Raw genomic sequence first — 17,869 nt, 5'->3', positions numbered from 1 at the left:
CGTAAGCCTGATGCGAAGCTGCCGCTGATCACAGGTAGAGTGAAGCTTACGAGTACGCGCAGTCCATTTTTCATAAGAATTATCTGCCTCATTTCACACAGTCATCATAACACCGCTCCTAACCTCAGCCATTAGTGGGAAGAAGTGAGAAAAAGAAAACCACCTCCTCCGACAACATCTGCAGGAGAACCGTAGCACTTCAAAAAGGCAATCACCCATTTGCAACTTATCTTCCTGATGAAGATGGTCTTGATCTGCGTCAATGGCAAACAGGAGGAGGAGGAGGAGGAGAAAGAATCTGGATGTGAGTGTAGCGGTGTGTATCCACGGCAACCAAATCTGACAAATCCACTCTCTTAGAGTTTGCTCTTGACTGTGGCCTCTGTGGGAGCAGACAGAGAGAGAGGGAGAGAGGAAATGGAAACATGTAAAACACGGTGGGGGGAACATTTTACCTTGGTCATGCAGCGGTTAAAAGCATTTTGGCTTCTGGAGCGTCTGGTTGCTTCAGAGGGATCTGTTAGCGAGGATTAGTCACTCTCAGCCCAACATGGCTAAGGACGCACTCAAAACATGCAAACACACACAATCATACACATCAGACAGACAGCCAGCGTAGGTAGTGCCAGGTGTTGGAGACACATAAGGTTTATAGTGGAGACTTGGAGGCCTGCCTGCAGCAGCTCTGTCACACAGACAGACAGTTCCGGTCCATCTAACAGCCAAGCACCACTACTGCTACCAAATCTGCTGCACATCCATTAGAGGAGAAAGACGCCAGCAGCTCGCTCAGACTTTTTTTAAAGGGGCACACCTGGATTTTTTGGGGGAAAATAACCTCTTCGGTCAGCTGACCCAGGGTGAAGATGTGAAAGTGCTGATTTCATGGTTCAGGCATCTGACCGGCTGTGCCGCAGTTTGAGACTTTGGCTTGCTGAGTGGAAGCTACTGCTAAAAGAAATAGGAAGAAAAAACAGCGTCTAATGCTCTGAGCTGTGCGCACTGATCATTCTTTAACACTTAGCCTGTAAAGCAATAACTACATATTTGTTGGCCAGTTGTGGGTAGAGAAACAAGCTGTAAACAGCACAGTGATATAATTTGACCTCACAAGGTCATCATAGTGAAAATGTAGGTGGGCAGATGTCAATTTGCAGGAAAAAAAATGGAAAATATTTGGAAAATATGAATCGCGTATTCAGTCTTTATCCATTTTTGTTCTTTCGTCTGGTATTTTAGCAGAATATTTAGCTACTCAGGGAGAAAAACAGCTGGTGCACAGACTGCAAATAAAAATATTCACCACTACTTTGTGGAGTTTTCTTTTTAAACTCTGAGTTTCTGCTGCTGTCATGTTTTATATTTGAGCCACAAGCTAATGGTAGCAAACTTCATCAGAATGGTGCATCCAAACAAAGAGATACATGCTAAAAAAGTGCTAGCTTTGAAATAAAATACTTGGGCAGGCTATATTATTTGTCAGATAACTGCATTAAAATGCTCCAAAATAAAACAATTGGTTTAAAAGTGATCGCTATAAGACAGTGCCTTCAGCCACTTTTGTTGCACCTACTTGTTTCTCAAAGCTACAATGACCAAAAAATTTTTTGCTCCTTTTTTAGGCAGAACAGTTTTTATTTATTTATTTATTTTAAACAGGAGTCGATGAGAACTGACTCATTTTCGAAACTGGCCTGAAGTGAACTGGAGTTTCTGCCTTGATTTGTTGTGGCTGATGACTAAACGTCTCTCTAAACATATCCACAAACTGATGACAAACTGGATTTAGACATAAAAATACATTTTCCTTCCGGCCAAACAGAAATAAAGGGCTGCTGTGATTTTACCTTGTAGCTTATTTTTTCTACATAGGTAGCTGAGGCGGAAGGTCGGTGCTTTTTGCTCAGTACTCTGACTACTGTTCACTGCCTGTTATAGTCATATATATCTAGTCTTGTGGTTTTACTTTTAAAGGCAATGTATAACAGCTTTTTAGCAAACGTTACTCGAACAAGAATAAATAGTTTGTTTATTGGGTACCATTTTCAGCAGTGGATAAATGCACTGATGATGCTCTACTGGGTATTAGTCAGCGTAAGGGCGTATGTGGGATTCTCTCAAAATAAACTCACACCTGCGCATTAAATGTTTTAGCAGGAAGTATCCACTTCTGCTTCCCCTTTTATCTGCAAATACATTGTTTTTTGTATATTTTGTATCTACATTCCCCGGACACTTTATTAGGTATACCTGTTTAACTGAGGGTTGACATAAATAGATAGATAGTTAGCTGATCATATGGCAGCAACTCAGTGCAGTTGGGCATGTAGAGACCCTGCTAAGGTCAAACTGAGCATTAGAATGGGGAAGAAAGGTGATTCAAGTCACTGAGCGTAGCAGGGTTTTGAGGTTGGTCTGAGTATTTTAGAAACTGCTGATCTGCTGGGATTTTCCCACACAACCATCTCTAGTGTTCAAAGAGAGGGGTTTGAAGTTAAGATAATATCCAGTGAGCAGCAGTTCTCTGGCAGAAAATGTCTTGTTAATACCAGATGTCAGAGGAGAATAATGGTTTTGAGGCAGCAGTAACTCAAATAACCGCTTGTTACAACCAAGGCGTGCGGAAGAGCATCTCTGAACCCATAATGGATGCGCTACAGCAGCAGAAGACCACACCGGGTGCCACTCCTGTCAAATAGGAACAGGAAACTGATGCTACAATTCACATGAGCTCACCGAAATTTGTCATGCTTGATGATTCTTGATTTCTTCTGTAAAATTTACATGGTAGGCTCAAAAACAACATTAAATCGTGTATCCATCCTGGTTTCCAGGCTGTTGTTGGTGGTGTAAAGGTGTGCAGGGCCCCTTAGTATAGAATGAGTGCCATTCAAATATCACAGTCTGCCCAAGCATTGCTCCCTGATCCCTGACTCCTGCAGTCACAATGCTACAGTATCCTTGGCAAGATATGAAGCCCAGAGTTGCAGTACATCAACTGGAGTGTGAACATGTGTGAACAATAGAAAGAGCTTAGGCTCAGATAAAATTGTTGTATGAATGCTTAGGTGAATGAGACTTAGACAGCAGCAGAAAGCACTTTGAGTTCATCTTCTGATGGCTTCTGATGCAGCAGGACGTGTCATGTCATATAGCTGAAATCACCTCAAACAGGCTTCTTGAACATAGCAATGACTGTACTCAAATGGCCTCCACAGCCACCAGATATCAATCCAATACAGCATCATTAAGATGTTATGGAAAAGGAGATATGTGTCATCAATGTGCATCTAAGAAATCTGCAGCAACTGTGTGACGTCATCTCTGAGCAGTGTTTCCAACACCTTGTTCACGCTATGCTCCCAAGAACGAAAGCAAGGGTTCAATCCAGTGCTTGCAACGGGTACCTAATGAAGTGGCCAGTGAATGCTTATAAAAAGCAGTTCATCACATTTTGAGATCTCATTATTTTTAGCAATTGATCCTCCTTGAACTGTAATAAATGAAAAATCCTTTCAGATTCGGGGGGCTAGTGGTCAAATCTGTTCACAAAAAAAGATTTTAAAAAAGATTAAGACTCTTGACCCGGTGTGTGAGTTCATATAAGAGATAAGGCTGCAGTGTTGATTGGATTCTCCTCTTAGGTTAAGCAGGCTTCTTCTCTTCTCTCTCCCACTCCTCTTTAACGCCTTGGCTGTCAGGCTATGTTTGTGAAAAACAGAAAAACTCTCTCTGTGTCTACATTTGTTTCTTTATGTAGAACTCTGCTGCTGCCAACACGTCTAAAAGCACTCAAAGGTGAGAAAACAATGTTAAATGACATGCATGCTGTATGTTTTCTTGAACTGTTGAACTGCAGAACGCATATTAATGTTACAAAGGGTGATATATTCCAGCGCCAGCAGCATTTCTGTGCTTTGACTTTCCTGCGCTGAGACAATTTCATGGTCTCATTTTCATTTAAAATTAAACACTGCAATCCTGCTCTGGTTCACTTTTTTCTGTGGTGATTAAGTTTGCCTGATTTCAGTTAATTTCACTAATATTTCTGCCATGCATCTCTATTATGAGTGTTAGAGTGACCCGGCTCCATCTGAAGCTCTCATTTAAATTTCAATTCTGTCAAACCCAAAAGCACGGCTTCACTCGTACAAAGGACCTGCGGTTGATAATTTGTTGGATTTCTTTTCAGCAGCTTTGGTAGCACCTGCGTCCCAAGCCACATAACACCCATTAAAAATTACAAAACCAGAAAGCATACGACTGTTAAGACCTCTCTCTCAAAATGTTCCGAAGGCAAGAGGTGAGTTTGATTTATAGCAGCGGTAAAGCAAGACATTAGGGGTTAAGGCTGCAGTTGTAATACCGATGCTTAATTTGAATAATTGAGTGAATGACTGATCATGCTTAGGAGCCAGACTGCTTGGCAATATAACACCATAAATCACAAGTGTAATCAAAACAAATGGGTAAAGTCATCATGTCACAGCTAAAGCCAACATAACATTAAATACATTTTACTTATTTACAAAACTTCGTTTAACCAAATAGATCAATCTGTAGCGATGGCACAACACTTTCCTTTCAGTCTGTTTTGGAAAGCAGGTGAGGCATGACTCAAGAAGGCACCTTGGAGGCTTAAAAAGTGGTTGTTATTTTTCATTTAAATCAGACCCTTTTCACCACTGCAGGAAAAAACCAAAAAAAAACAAAGCCCATTTCTTTTCTGCTTGCATCATTTCGAACACTAACTAGCTTGAGGCCAGCCGTTGTACTCAGGAATGCACAGAATGCCATTTTCATTTAACTGAGGTCTAAATATGAGCAATTTATTTGCAAAATGGGACGAGTGCCGGTTGAAGGAAATGTCAGAGTTTCCCCTCCGTGACACGTAATTTACATTTTGCACTGGGGTTAAGACTGCGTGTCGACAAACAGACTGAATGCAGTTAAGTTGATAGAAGAAACCACACATGTTGACGCACAACACCACGATGGTTACCTGAACAACGGGTCGCTGCCACAGGTCAGGCTAAAGTGGTGGACGAAGAAATGAAGGCAGGATACAGATTGAAAAGACATGTTTGTATCAAATACAAAACAAAGAAGCTGCAGGACACACACACACACACTCACACACTGCCATTACTCTCAAGGTCCTTCCTGTTAAAAGGAAGCTCAACAGTGAGAACTTTTATAATAAGACAGCTCATGAGCGTAGAGATTGTTTGTAACAGTCATTCATATTCCAGGTGACTCATGTGATCAGAAATGAAAGTACAACCTGCGTGTTATCCATAAAGTGCCACACTGACTATGCTTTTTATAGGGCAAAAAACTGAAAGCGGGCATCATCTTGGTTGCTTTGACAAAATGCCAGTGGGAGTTATCAATAGGCTTTTCTTTTTTTACGAGTATCAGAAAAAAAGGCTCTGTGGGAAAGCTTTAATGCCACCATGTCTGGTTCAGCATATCTCTACAAACTGACACCCTTTTTTGTGATTTTTGAAACTTAAATGCAAAAGAAAGTAGCTCACCACAATAATGTTAGGCTATAAATCAAGACTGTGTGACCAAAATCAAGTTCCTGTGTTTAACTCTATACCCCTTGAAAGTCCACTAGGAGTAACCTTTGCAATGTTTTTTCTGACTTGAGTGCTTTCTGTCATATTTCTGCTTCTAGAAGAAAATGCCTGGGTTTGCAGGTCAGTGAGGGTGGTCTCCGCCTCTGCGGCTACCCTCGGAAAAACCCAGAAACTATTCTAATGGTCAAACCGTGTCTTTATTGATATATAATGAGGTGTCAAGGCTCGTCATTAAGGGTACCGGGGAGGTCGTCAAATGTTGTCTTTATGGGGGAAATGGTTAATGTGATGATGCTGAATGTCTTCAACGACTTACTCTTATTTAGCCACTTATTAACCACCTGCTTTCTCTAGCACACATAAAGCTTAAAATTTGCAAGTGGGGCATTTATTTTTTTGTTATTGAACAAATGATTGCCACAATTTCTATCTAATGAAGGTCAGTTGGACCAAAACGTTGTGATTTAATAAAATAATGGTGAATAAGACAGAGTACAAGAAGTTATAATCGATCTCTTTAAACACTCTTACGCACCTGTTTATGAATTTTGAAACTACTATCGAACAAATCATAAAAATGACCAAAGCGAGTGTTGACCAACGACTTTATGCTATGCATCTAAGATTCCATTCATGCAGGCCTAGGCAGTGGTTACTGATGACCTGGAAAACACATGTTGCTAGGAGAAAGTGTGTAATCCCAAGCGGTTAGTGGTTGCTGTAGGTTGCCAGCTGTCACCAGGTGAAAATAGCTGCAAAGAGCTACGCTAAATGCCTCTTTTTGATTGCTGTGGTTACTGGCGGGTGTGCATCGCCGATAGTTTGCATGGAAGATCTCCACTTGTCTGCAAACCCTCGAAAAACTGCTCGCTGAGTGGTAGTGAAATTATAAAAAAGTGCGACACAAACCAAAAGTTAAAGCTGCACCGACTGAAACATGATGGTTTAACACTGAATCTGATTGTTATGATGTCAGACACACACACACACACACACACCTCCTCCCACCCCGCTGATGTCCACTCAGGAAAACCCCTGAGTGACATAATATCAAATGTTTTATTAATTAAATTGCATTAATATTTATAAACAGAAAAAAAACACAAACCAATAAAAATATACAAGTGCTATTAAACGCTGAGCCACTGACCCCGAGGGCTGTTACACTGGACACTGAATCATCATTAATATTAATTAATGTCTACACAATCATAATGTCTGTTTTCAGCAGAACAAAAACTTGCCTCCAATTAACATCAGAAAGTCTTCCAAGAAGACAAAGGTACATTATTTATGCCTTAAGCTCGCATATATATCTTATTTTATTTGACTTTAGCCTTTGACTGTACTTGAGTTTATTCATACATTTTTGCAATTAAAAAAATGTTTTCTTTAAAAAATATAATTTCAATATGGCGTGTCATACAAACAAAGGGTTTAGTTGTTTTTTCCAGCTAGACAAAGACAAGCTGTCAGGAAAATAAATACTCAAGTAAAATACAGATACCTGAAAATTCTACTAAGTACAGAACCAAAGCATTTGCACTTTGTTACTTCCCATCTGCTGTTTGTATCGCAGTTCCTTTAAATTTCACTCCCACCAAGTCAGTGTTTTGACAAGCATCAACCACTCACCAACCAGTCGTGGAATATACATTTTTCCCTAGTGACCTGTGGTTCCTAGGGGTCGCTGACAAATCTTTAGGGCTGTCTGACTGAAGTCTAAAAAAACTTGACATGAGTCAAGTGCAAAATGTTAACTCATTTCTAGAGTTCAGGACTCATTCATAGCTATTTTATACCAATCTCACTGCATCCATCTTGGTTTTCTGGGGCTAAAATGCTATATGTATATAAGAACAAACTAACACAAGCTCATGGATGGATGGATTTTCCTTCTCTCTGCAGGCCCTGAACACATGCTGCTCCCTCCCTATACTTGTTCTCTCACAGAGCCATTTACACATCAGCCTGGAACACCTCTCAAAATCAATCAATGTTAAAAGCTGTTTGGTTGCATTAATATATGGCTATTTTTTGTATGTGTGATCCCGATCCTGTATATATGTCAGGAGCCATGGTTTCCCAACACATTGCATTATGTATTCCTCACTTCATCTGTCACTGGTTTTAATGTTGTTGCTGATACGTGTAGCTGCACATATATATGAAGGAAACTCACCAGCAGGAAAGTAGAGTGGCAGGTTCTCCTCATACAGCTTCTGATCCTTCGGCAAGAACACGCAGAAGATGACTCTGTCCAGCTGACAGACACACACACACACACACACACACACACAAAATGACCTTTATTGCAAGCATATGCAATAACTCTGAATCCATCAGTTGCAGCAGGGAACAATGTAAAAATGTGTGACACTGTGCGGCGGCAATATCAGGAGAATGCCACTAATGCATCAGTCCATTACTCCACTATTAGCTCCCTATTATGATAATGCCACGACAAGGCGCTTATTACTCTGTGTGCTGGGGACAGAGTGCTGAAAATGTGCAAAGAGAGGGAAAGAGTGGGTATGTGTGTGATAAAGAGAAAGACAAAAAGACAGAGGCAGAAATAAAGGGGTTAGAGAGATCATCACACACACACACACACACACACAGAGCCATAAACATAATACAGTAGCTTTCAAACAATATTAAGACATTGGCTGAGAGTGTGCAGCTAGTTTATGACAAAGAATCTTTATGCTCCGAGCTCCTATGTTGTTTAGACCCCAGCTCTGCAGTCTATAATATTTATATTATGCTCTGTATATCTGGACAGAGTACAGTACACACTGTGGATGTAGCCTGTAATGATTAAAGTTACTTTAGCTACAGTAAAACGATGCTTCTAGGGATATAACCTCTACTCTGCTCTGACTCTGACAAACATTATTACCACCCTAATGTCTCTACAAAGGTTTTGATTTCTCTGTTTTGGGTGAGGCAGTGCAATTTATAGCCAGGCTGTTTCCATCTCTTTCGGCCTGGTGTGGGAGTTTAAGTCTCAGTGCTTTCAAAGAGACATTTCAGCAGCATGCTAGCCTGCAGCCCATGTTTTTCAGCCCCGGCTTGCTGTACAATTACCATCACTCACCAGGATTTGCATGGAAGCTAAAAGGGAAGATATGGAAATTTAACTAGATCCCCTAGGCTAAGGTTTGAAATTTCTAACCTCCACATGAAGGTGGCTCCACTTGAAAACTGTAGAAGTGGGAACTAATTCTCACACTACTGCAGCAGCGAGCCTAGAGATGCTAATGCTAACAATAACAGCAAGTCACTGTAAATGGCTCTATGAGAACAGCCTGTTGTTAATGGAAACACGTTACACAACCTGTAAATATTCCCCTCTCAAACAGAAAACCTGTCAACTGTTGTGGAAATTACATTAGTCTTTGTGCTCTTGTGAAAATGCATATCCTTTAACAAACGACGCATCTAAAAATATATATAATACTGTGCTTTTCAGCTTTACTTCAGGCTCGACAGCAACTAAAACAATATTCTCACCACGATGTCTATTTAGTAGATTTTCAGTCATAGCGCAACTTGTCCAGAAATAATGCAATTGTGGAACTAGTCAAATTATTAATTTAGAGTTTTAGGATTTCATACTGCTTAACAGATGAGATTGAAAGTCACACTGATCATTAGCCAAACCTCATCCTGAAAATGATTGTTCATTCACACCAAGCTGCGTTTGATCTGCTTTAAAAAATATTTTAAAAATTGGCTAACTGTGGTTAACAAGAGAGAATTTGTACATCAAGGCTCCCCTTTTGGACCAGCATGGTGCAGTCTCTTCAAAACATTTGTGCTTTACTTTTAGTGAGTTCTACCGTTTCCTTTTATTAGTCTGTTATTTAGCACCAATTAGCAGATATGTCTTTCTGTAAAGTTTTTGGATGGAGTTTGCTCACCAACTCAGAGTGTTAGAAGATAAGTTGTTCAACAAAATAGTACAGAGGTGACCAGAAACCAATGAGTGGCTTCTTTGATATACAGTCCATGAAAGTATTGCACACTTAAGAGAATGTAAAGCTATACCGATCAGTTGATGAGCTTGTAAACTTTTAGATTTTTCATTTGGTTAGGTTTCTTTCCACATGGAGGACCAAAACGTGTCACTATAAACCGCGTGAGAATGCTCAGTCTGCTTACTGGCAAGATGCGTCAGCAGTGCGAGCATCAAAAATAAACACAGAGAGAAGGTGCTGGGTCCTGGAGTAGTAGATAACGTGAAGAGTTTTCTCCTAGCGTTTATATTTACCTGGGCATATAACTGTATGTAGGAGGCTAGTTGCTACAGTACATCTGTGGTACTGCTTATTCCCAGAATGCAAAGCAAACCCAGCTAGAGGAAGGTGTTGAAGCCTGCAGTGTACACTTGGTAGTTGGACTGGACCATGTCCATAAAGGAACCACTTTGAAGTCATTTATAATGAGACCAACTTTAACCAGAACGTTGTTGTTTTGGTCTGTGTCTGAATGTGATTGCTGTGTTTACAGCTGCAGAAACAAACGGCACCAAGTGGGGGAATAATTTGATTTGAACAGATTAAAAACCGTTACAGGTGTGACGACACCCCAAGAGTTAGGGGAGAGCAGATCGATTGTATTGATGCCAACATTGACATTGGATCCCTAATGATGTGATAGGACTGATACTTTAATATGTTTCTCTCCAAGTTTGGTACATTAAATTCATAAATCATCTTGTACTGCTCTGCTGTACATAAGCCGCCTTTAGAGTTTAAAAATATCAGTGATATTGGTTCTGTATTTACTTGGTTTTGCAGTATCACACACTGCTGCTAACGTTTAATTTAGACTTCTGTGGGAAATTTACATCCTAACTTGTGCAGTAACCGGAAGCTCCTTTGATCCCAACCCAACGCGTGGTTACATTTCTAGCGAGGTGCACGTCAGGTTATGCAGAAGATTGCGGGGTAGGGTTAAAATGGGGTTCCAGCTATGACGCAAGTTACCCCATAGACATAATGCAGAAGTGTAATTAAATTGTAAGAGTAGGGTGGGGCTTTGCAGCTCAATGCAACTAAAAAGCTCAATCTGCTGAAGAAGCTCGTGATTATGAATAAAAAGCCAGAAGAGCTGCTAAAAGGATTTGATGAGACTCTCTATTTGACTCTGAGTCTAATTCGAGACCCCCCCGGTCCCCCAAAAAACAAAACAACAACAACAACAGCAGTTACATTTTAAAACTGGTATGTTTTCTGCACATAAATGATTCGATTTTTATTACATTTGATGCAGAATGTAGGCATACTGACCTGTGTCTTGAGTCCATTTTGCACCTTACTATGTTTGCAGTTTTCAATTTCATTTCAACATTAAAGCGCTCAGAGCCAGAACACGCTCGACAAAACCCCATAAAACTTTTCAATTAATGAATAAACCCAATTTCCTCTGGTAAACATTCTCTCTTTATATTTATGTGGTCGCCTTCAATATTTTTTTTTCCCTTAAAAGCAGAGTGGAAGTAGTTGTGGGCAGAATATAAATAATTTTGTTGATTTGGCCTTCTGGTCTTATTTACTGACATTCGAGGCTTGCTGTCTGTTGTCCAGTCTGGTGAGAAATGCAATGATTTGAGTTCATTTGCTATGCACAGAGCGGCTGATGGCATCAGTCGACCGATATTGCTACAGAGACTCTGGAGATGTCAGAGCTAACAATAACATCATCAGCACCCTCTCTGGGAGGCCGTGCAGGACGGCGGTAACAGCGAGGCTTCAAAGATGGAAAAAGAGAAGTGGGAGGAGACCAGAGAAGTAAAGGAGGGGAAAAAGGGAGGAGAGTTTAGGGCTTGTCAATGACTGATTGGAAAGTTTCCGCCTTTTCCAATCTCTTCCTCCGTCCCTCCCCTCCAGTCATCTATTCCATCATTTTGTCTTTTCTCCGCTTGGCGTTTCTCCTGAGAGAGAAAGTGTGTGCGTGCCTGTGTGTTTGTGTTAGTCGGGTTTGGTCCCGCAAGGAGCCAATTAAAACGCAGACTTGGCCATGAGCATGAGAGAGGCAGAACTTGGGTGTGTGTTCAAAAATATTTTTTGTGTGTCTGATTGTGTGTGTTTTCTCAATGCACCCTTTTCCTCGTATCGCCCAAAAACAAAAACAACAGCTGTGAGAGAAATAATACCTGGAGGAAAGGGTAGGGGAAAAATTGCCAATCATGCAGGCGCAAACACAAACACATACCCACCTTGTCATGATGTGCATCGAGGTAGTCCCTCACAGTTTTTAACGCCTCGTGCACAGCCCGCTCAGATGGATATCCTACAGAAACACAAACACACACGCGCAAGTGACATCAAAAATACACACAGTTTTCGAGAACAGGTGCAGAGAGAGATCTGTGTGCTTGCGTTGTGCTGTTGTCTTCGGTGCTTTCTGTTCTTCTTTCCACTATTCTAACACTCCCCGTTCTGACTCCTCTCACGTCGTCTGATCCCGACTCAGTTATTCCAGCGAGACGCAGACACAACACACTTGTTGGTTACGAGGAGACAGATGGAGAAAGACTGCTTTTCTTCTTCTATATTCATTGAGCAGCTGAGACCTTTCACTGCTGGAAAATTATACCCAGCGCTGGTAAAGCAGCACAAAGGCAATGAAAACTCATCATCTGGCCAAACTGCTCAACCCAAACAAACACTATGTGATTATACATTAGGAGATGGTTCAGCGTGTTAGCACAGGGGAATACGCGACGGTACAAATTAGCAACATACAATTTGTTAGAGCACTGAAACAAATGCACTGAAGAAAATGTAATATAATATGTTAATATGTGCCCACTATGGCTTGTTATATAAAACATTTTACTGATTGACATGTGCATCTAATTCAAGTGGCCTCACTCCATCTGCACGGGTTTTTTCACTCCTTTTTCTGTTTTTAAATGTATATGTTACATCCACGCATAAAATACTGAAATAAAGACTGAAAAATACAATGGCGTGAGCAGAGCTGTTCACTGAGCACACTGATTGTTTTGAATAGTTTCCACTGAGCGCATTCATTGCATATGATGTAAACAGCACCACAGGTTGTCAGCAAGGCTAGTGCTAGTGCTGGAGGAGGCAGAGAAAATGTGCAGCTTACAGCAGTGCTGTTAAATATTAGAGGATGATTTTGAGCAAATCTGTGCAAATTCGCACAGGAAAAAAAAAAGCTCAGCCAACTAAGCCACTTTATTAGGTACATCTGTTCAGCACATATCTAATCAGTCAATGTAAATGCAGCGACTCGATGCATTTAGCTTTATAGGTGAAGGCACCCTGCTGAAGTTCAATACCAAGCATTAGAATTAGAAACTGCTGATCTACTGAGATTTCCCCACACCACCATCGCTAAAGTTTTCAAAGGATGGTCTAAAAGAGAAAAGATCAAGTGAGCAGCAGTTCTCTGGGTGGAAATGCCACAACTCCTGCAAGCAAAGAACAGCAAACTCACACTACAATTCGCTTGGGCTCTCCGATCTCAATCCAATAGAGCATCTTTGGGATGTAATTGAACAGAGGGACTGACATCATGGACGTGTACCTAACAAATCTGCACTAACTGTGTGATACGATCATGTCAATATGGACCAAAACATCTGAGGAATGTTTCCAGCACCTTGTTGGATCTATGGCACAAAGAATTATGACTGATATGCAGACAAAACAGGATGCAACACAGGATTCACAAGGTGGCTGCTGGGTGTCAAATTAATGTAATTTGTGTCCATATGGGTCTGAAAAACAAGCCACAATGTCAACATAATAAGCACCAAACTTGAAATGTCAAATTGACTTAAAGGATCAGGGCAGTTTTTGGTAATAACCACAAAGGATCAGTCATGAAAAGTGTAAGATCCTGTGGAAACAGCCCATAAAAAGTCCCGTAGAGCTGAATTACGTCTGTCCTGATTTCTACTGATTGGTTTATATTTACATGCAATACCAGTGAAAAGCTTAGGCACACTCAATCATTGAAGAGCATTTCTTTATTTTTAATTGATTTCTACATTTTTTAAAAACAAAACAACATCTGCTGAATTCGTCAGTGACCTACAACACAGTAGGTTGAGCTTTCTTTCTAATGCTGATCCAGGAAATTGTACCACATATGTGTATTGGGGTCCTGGATTATTCTACTAGTAAATAAACGATTGCGATGAATCATCAATAGCCAGTGAGAAGAAAACTAAACCACAGACGCACCTGTAAAGCCACTAAACGATTGATCTTCCAAAGCAAACATCACTGATATTCTCATAAATTTTCAACATATTTTAAGAAATTTACATTTTTTTATCACACTGGCTTCATGCTCACTCTGTACAACAATCAAAAGAGTGTAATTTTGTGCATTTGTGCATCACGTTATCTTATTAAACATAAAATGTTCTGATACTGTGACGCACAAATAATTCGAAACATATCTGCCCTCAGGTGTGTCTGAGCTTTCGATTGGTACTTTTGTTTTTCTTTGCATGTAAAAGTAATCTGTCTGGTTTAGCAGTAGGAGAGTTCAGTGATTTATTCAGTTTAGGGAGTTTCAAAGATTGGGGGCTCTACTGAAAAAACAGCTCATTTATAAAATTAAAATGCAGGAAAATAAACATTAAGTGGTTTATTTCGGTACCACAAATTTAGTGCAAAAACTGAGCGCGAGCACCGATTTAATCTCAGAGCTTAACTTGCACACCACTGGATGTGAAGCACAGCGTGGAACACGTTTCCCTTTTTAATATTTAATCAAAACCAAAATCTTTCCTCCAACCTTAACTCGAGTGTTTTAGTAATCTCTACTTTACCACATATCTGACGCAAGAGGCAACCTGAGGAGAAAAATGTTGCTAATGAACATAATCAAGGATGCAATTATATTCCCTCCAAAAATGTATTTACCGTCCTTATTAGTAAAGTAAGTAAACTATTTCGCTTATTTCCCAGCAGAGGTCTTCTCACCTCCGCTGTAATGAGGTCTGCTCAGCCTTATTGACTGAAACACCAGCAAGCTTTGCAGGGCCTTAAAGTGCAGCTATAATAGTGGTACAAAGTCTGGGAAGAGGTGTACATCATCTGTGTTACTACTAAAAACAAACAAACAACAAACTACTAGTGTGACTGCCTGCCAGGCACATTTGTTTTTCCCAATTTCGTTAGATTACAGAGTGTATAAAACACTGATGAGGAGCAGTTAATGCTTTAATAGGAATTAAGTTACAGCTCTAAAATATGAGACCATTCTTTAAAAATGATACTCATACGCTGGTATGTTTTCTGTGTGGAACTATGGCTTAAAGATGGCAGATTTGTTTTCAATTGCAGCCGTCTGTCTGTAGAGACACAAGCTGCTTATACCTCCTAAAGTTACATAATTTGTGTTACTGCTTCAACACCCTGACCTACAAAACACTCAAGAGGAAAGAAACAGCGGGACAATGACAAACAAGCAGAACAGGGAGGAAGACAACCTGGAGTCAACTGGGAATTTAGCCTTTTCCTCTTTCCAGCAATGACAGAGAGGTGTCAACAACTAGCCCTCACAGCAAAGCCACCCTGGGGTGTGTTTAAGCACTATCCTTGACTCTCTCCTGCCAGCGTGAAGAGGATTACAGTCAATATAACACAATCTCCGGCCTAATCTATCTTAATCTGCCGCTCTTAATCCAAGGCGTTAATCTGAGAACCACCTCTGGGTCGGGGGAGATCATTTGACAAGCGGCACCCGGAGGCTCGGCGCTCTGGTCAAACAGGCAGACTGACGAGCGTGTGATGGAGAGCACACAGCGTGTACAGTGGATGAAGACAGCAGAGAGGAAGTGTTGTTGGTGATCAATAAATGTGAAATAAATGATAGAAAACTGACACACAAACACAAAGTGTAGGAACAGAGGAGACACACACATGAAGGCACTAACCGTAGATTCCAGTTGAGATGCAAGGGAAAGCCTGCAGAGTGAAGAGGAAAAACCAAGTTACAATGTGCATTTTTCAGCTCCTTGTGTCACTCTGTTATGTTCTAATGCATTCAATCAATCCACCCTCCAATTTAAACACAACACATGATAATGATGAAGCAAAATCATTTAGAAATCAAACGCTCCTTTTACATACGTGTTCAGACAGTAGATTCAGTACTTTGCTAAATCACCTTTTGCAGCAATGCATTATGAGTTCTTGGGAATAATCCCACAAGTTTGGCATGCTTTTCTTTTCCAAAGCTCCTTTTCATTTTGACAGAATCTCTCATGCTCAGCGAAGCTTAACGGGAAGCAGTGGTGCACAGGCGTTTTCAAGTGTCTCCTGGGATGCTCCTTCAGGTCCAGACTTTTGGTTGACTTTCCCACACCAGAGCCGAGTTTACTTGGTAATGTGCTTTATATTCTTGCTAAGATGTAAACTTCTGCCTGAGTTTGAAATCTTATTGTGGAAAAGGTTTTCACTCAGTATTGCTCTGTGTTTTTTGCATCCATCTTCTGCTGCCATTACTGTGTTTGACTGTAGGAATGGTATTAATTAGGCGATGCTCAGTGTCCGGTTTCCTGCACACAAAGCTCTGGGAATTGTGGCCTAAGAGTTCAATCTTTATTTCATCAGACCGGAAGTATAAGAGTCAGGTATCTGACAAAGCAGTCTGTCCACCATAAAGGCCTGACAGCTAGAACGCATCATCAAAGGCTGCCCTTCTTTTAGACACATCTAATCTCCATAAAGGAACTCTGGATCCTAATTATCATGACCTTTGAATTATTGGTTACCTGTTCACGCAATGCCTTCTTCCCCTATTCCTGATTTTGACAGGATGAGTGTTGGTGGTTCCAGATTTCTTTCATTTTCAACCAAATTCAACCAAATGCACCCTGACAGTGCTTTAGCACAAAAACTACATCGAAAAGTGATCATTTAAAAGACAAAAAAACAAAAACCCATCTCGCAGATCTTTGGAAACTTTATTTTAACTGGTATGTGTATATATTTCCTGATTTTGTCCAATGACTTCAAAAAGACAGATCATGCTGTAGGGATTTCAAGGATCACTGATAGACGTGGGATGCTTAATTACGTGTATCATGACAAAGGCTCCAAACAAAATGGAAAAAAAGATTCATTCTTTTAATTAAAAACATACACACACTTTACAACCTTGTTTTTGCTTTGACATTGTGGAGTACTGTGTGCAGACTGATGAGAGAACATGAACTGAAGAAGAGCATGAAACACATCAAGATGGGGAAAATTTTAAAAGATCTGATAACTTTCTGAAGAGCTCATCATCATCCTCACACACACTCTCTGTATGTCTATCCTTCTGAGGACACTCGGTGACATAATGCATGGCCTATCCCCTCTACTTAACCTTAACTAGCATAACCCAAAGGCCTAGAAGCAACCCTTAACATAACTCAAACCTGACGCTAAACCTGAAGCTTAAATCCGGGTCTAAACCTTTGACGATGTGTCAAAAAGCAACTTTCCCCAAATCTCCTCACTTTCAAGGTCTACAACAAACTGGTCCTCACAAAGGCAGCCATACACGTACACACACGTAGCACTGCACAGAAATCACACTCTCTGCTGGATCCCGATGGAGTCTTTCTCTTGATTGTTTTTTATGGCAGCCTTTCTTTAGCCTCTGACTTTCACATCTATTTAAAGACCAAACTGTTGATCATCCTTTGCTGACGAGGCCGAGCAGGGAAGAATTCTTCCGTCAGCTTCGGCCGTGCTAGTAACACTAATCAGACATCATTACAGTAATTACGATGGTGGGTATACAGACAGCCACTGAGGAAACAATCACTTTATACCGTAAGCTATTATACTTTAGGAAAAGAACTTAAAAAACTTCTTGTGTCCACGATTTTGTGGAATTGGTGCATTTTTGCAACAGCTACTTTTTAATGATGCTGGTGAAAATGAAGCTTTGAATGGAAGACTTGCTGCAGTGCTAGACAGATTGTGGGCTTGTAATTGTGTCATATTAGTTTAATACAACGCTAAATGGGCTTTTTTCCCCACCAATGCTGTGATTGAGTGGGAGATCCTTCCCAAACAACAGGACAAACAGGTAAAAGTTAACAGGTAAACAGAGTTGTCACCCTCTTCTAAGAGCTCACACTGCTTTTTACACAGTAAGTGTTGCTGTGTTCTGGCAGCTGAATGCCTTTAACTGTGTTGTCTTAAAAACCATCCTCTTGTGAGTTAACACGTGGGCTATGAACCATGACATTTCCAGTTTGAATCATCATTTTATTCCATCTCTCT

At 40.6% G+C, this 17,869-nt stretch overlaps 1 protein-coding gene across 3 annotated transcripts in view; it reads right to left on the bottom strand.

The window, feature by feature from the left end:
- Window positions 1-6: 6 nt before the first annotated feature.
- Window positions 7-17,869, bottom strand: part of macrod1 (mono-ADP ribosylhydrolase 1) — a 142,406-nt gene continuing 124,543 nt past the window's right edge. The window contains exons 7-11 of one of the 3 annotated variants that reach the window (XR_311452.2): window positions 15,523-15,553; window positions 11,812-11,885; window positions 7,768-7,853; window positions 5,003-5,032; window positions 7-382 (exon numbers count right to left, since the gene is read on the bottom strand). Coding sequence is in view for 2 of the 3 variants with exons in the window: in XM_005723073.2 (XP_005723130.1) it covers window positions 357-382; window positions 7,768-7,849; window positions 11,812-11,885; window positions 15,523-15,553 (213 nt within the window). In the remaining variant the exon portion in view is untranslated. The remainder of the gene's footprint in view (window positions 383-5,002; window positions 5,033-7,767; window positions 7,854-11,811; window positions 11,886-15,522; window positions 15,554-17,869) is intronic. The other 2 variants (XM_005723074.2, XM_005723073.2) reach the window with 2 other exon arrangements.

The sequence above is a fragment of the Pundamilia nyererei genome, unplaced genomic scaffold (genome assembly GCF_000239375.1).
Source record: "Pundamilia nyererei isolate P.nyererei 1_Seehausen unplaced genomic scaffold, PunNye1.0 scaffold00008, whole genome shotgun sequence".
Classification (NCBI taxonomy): domain Eukaryota; kingdom Metazoa; phylum Chordata; class Actinopteri; order Cichliformes; family Cichlidae; genus Pundamilia; species Pundamilia nyererei.
This window is presented reverse-complemented; position numbering and strand designations above follow the sequence as displayed.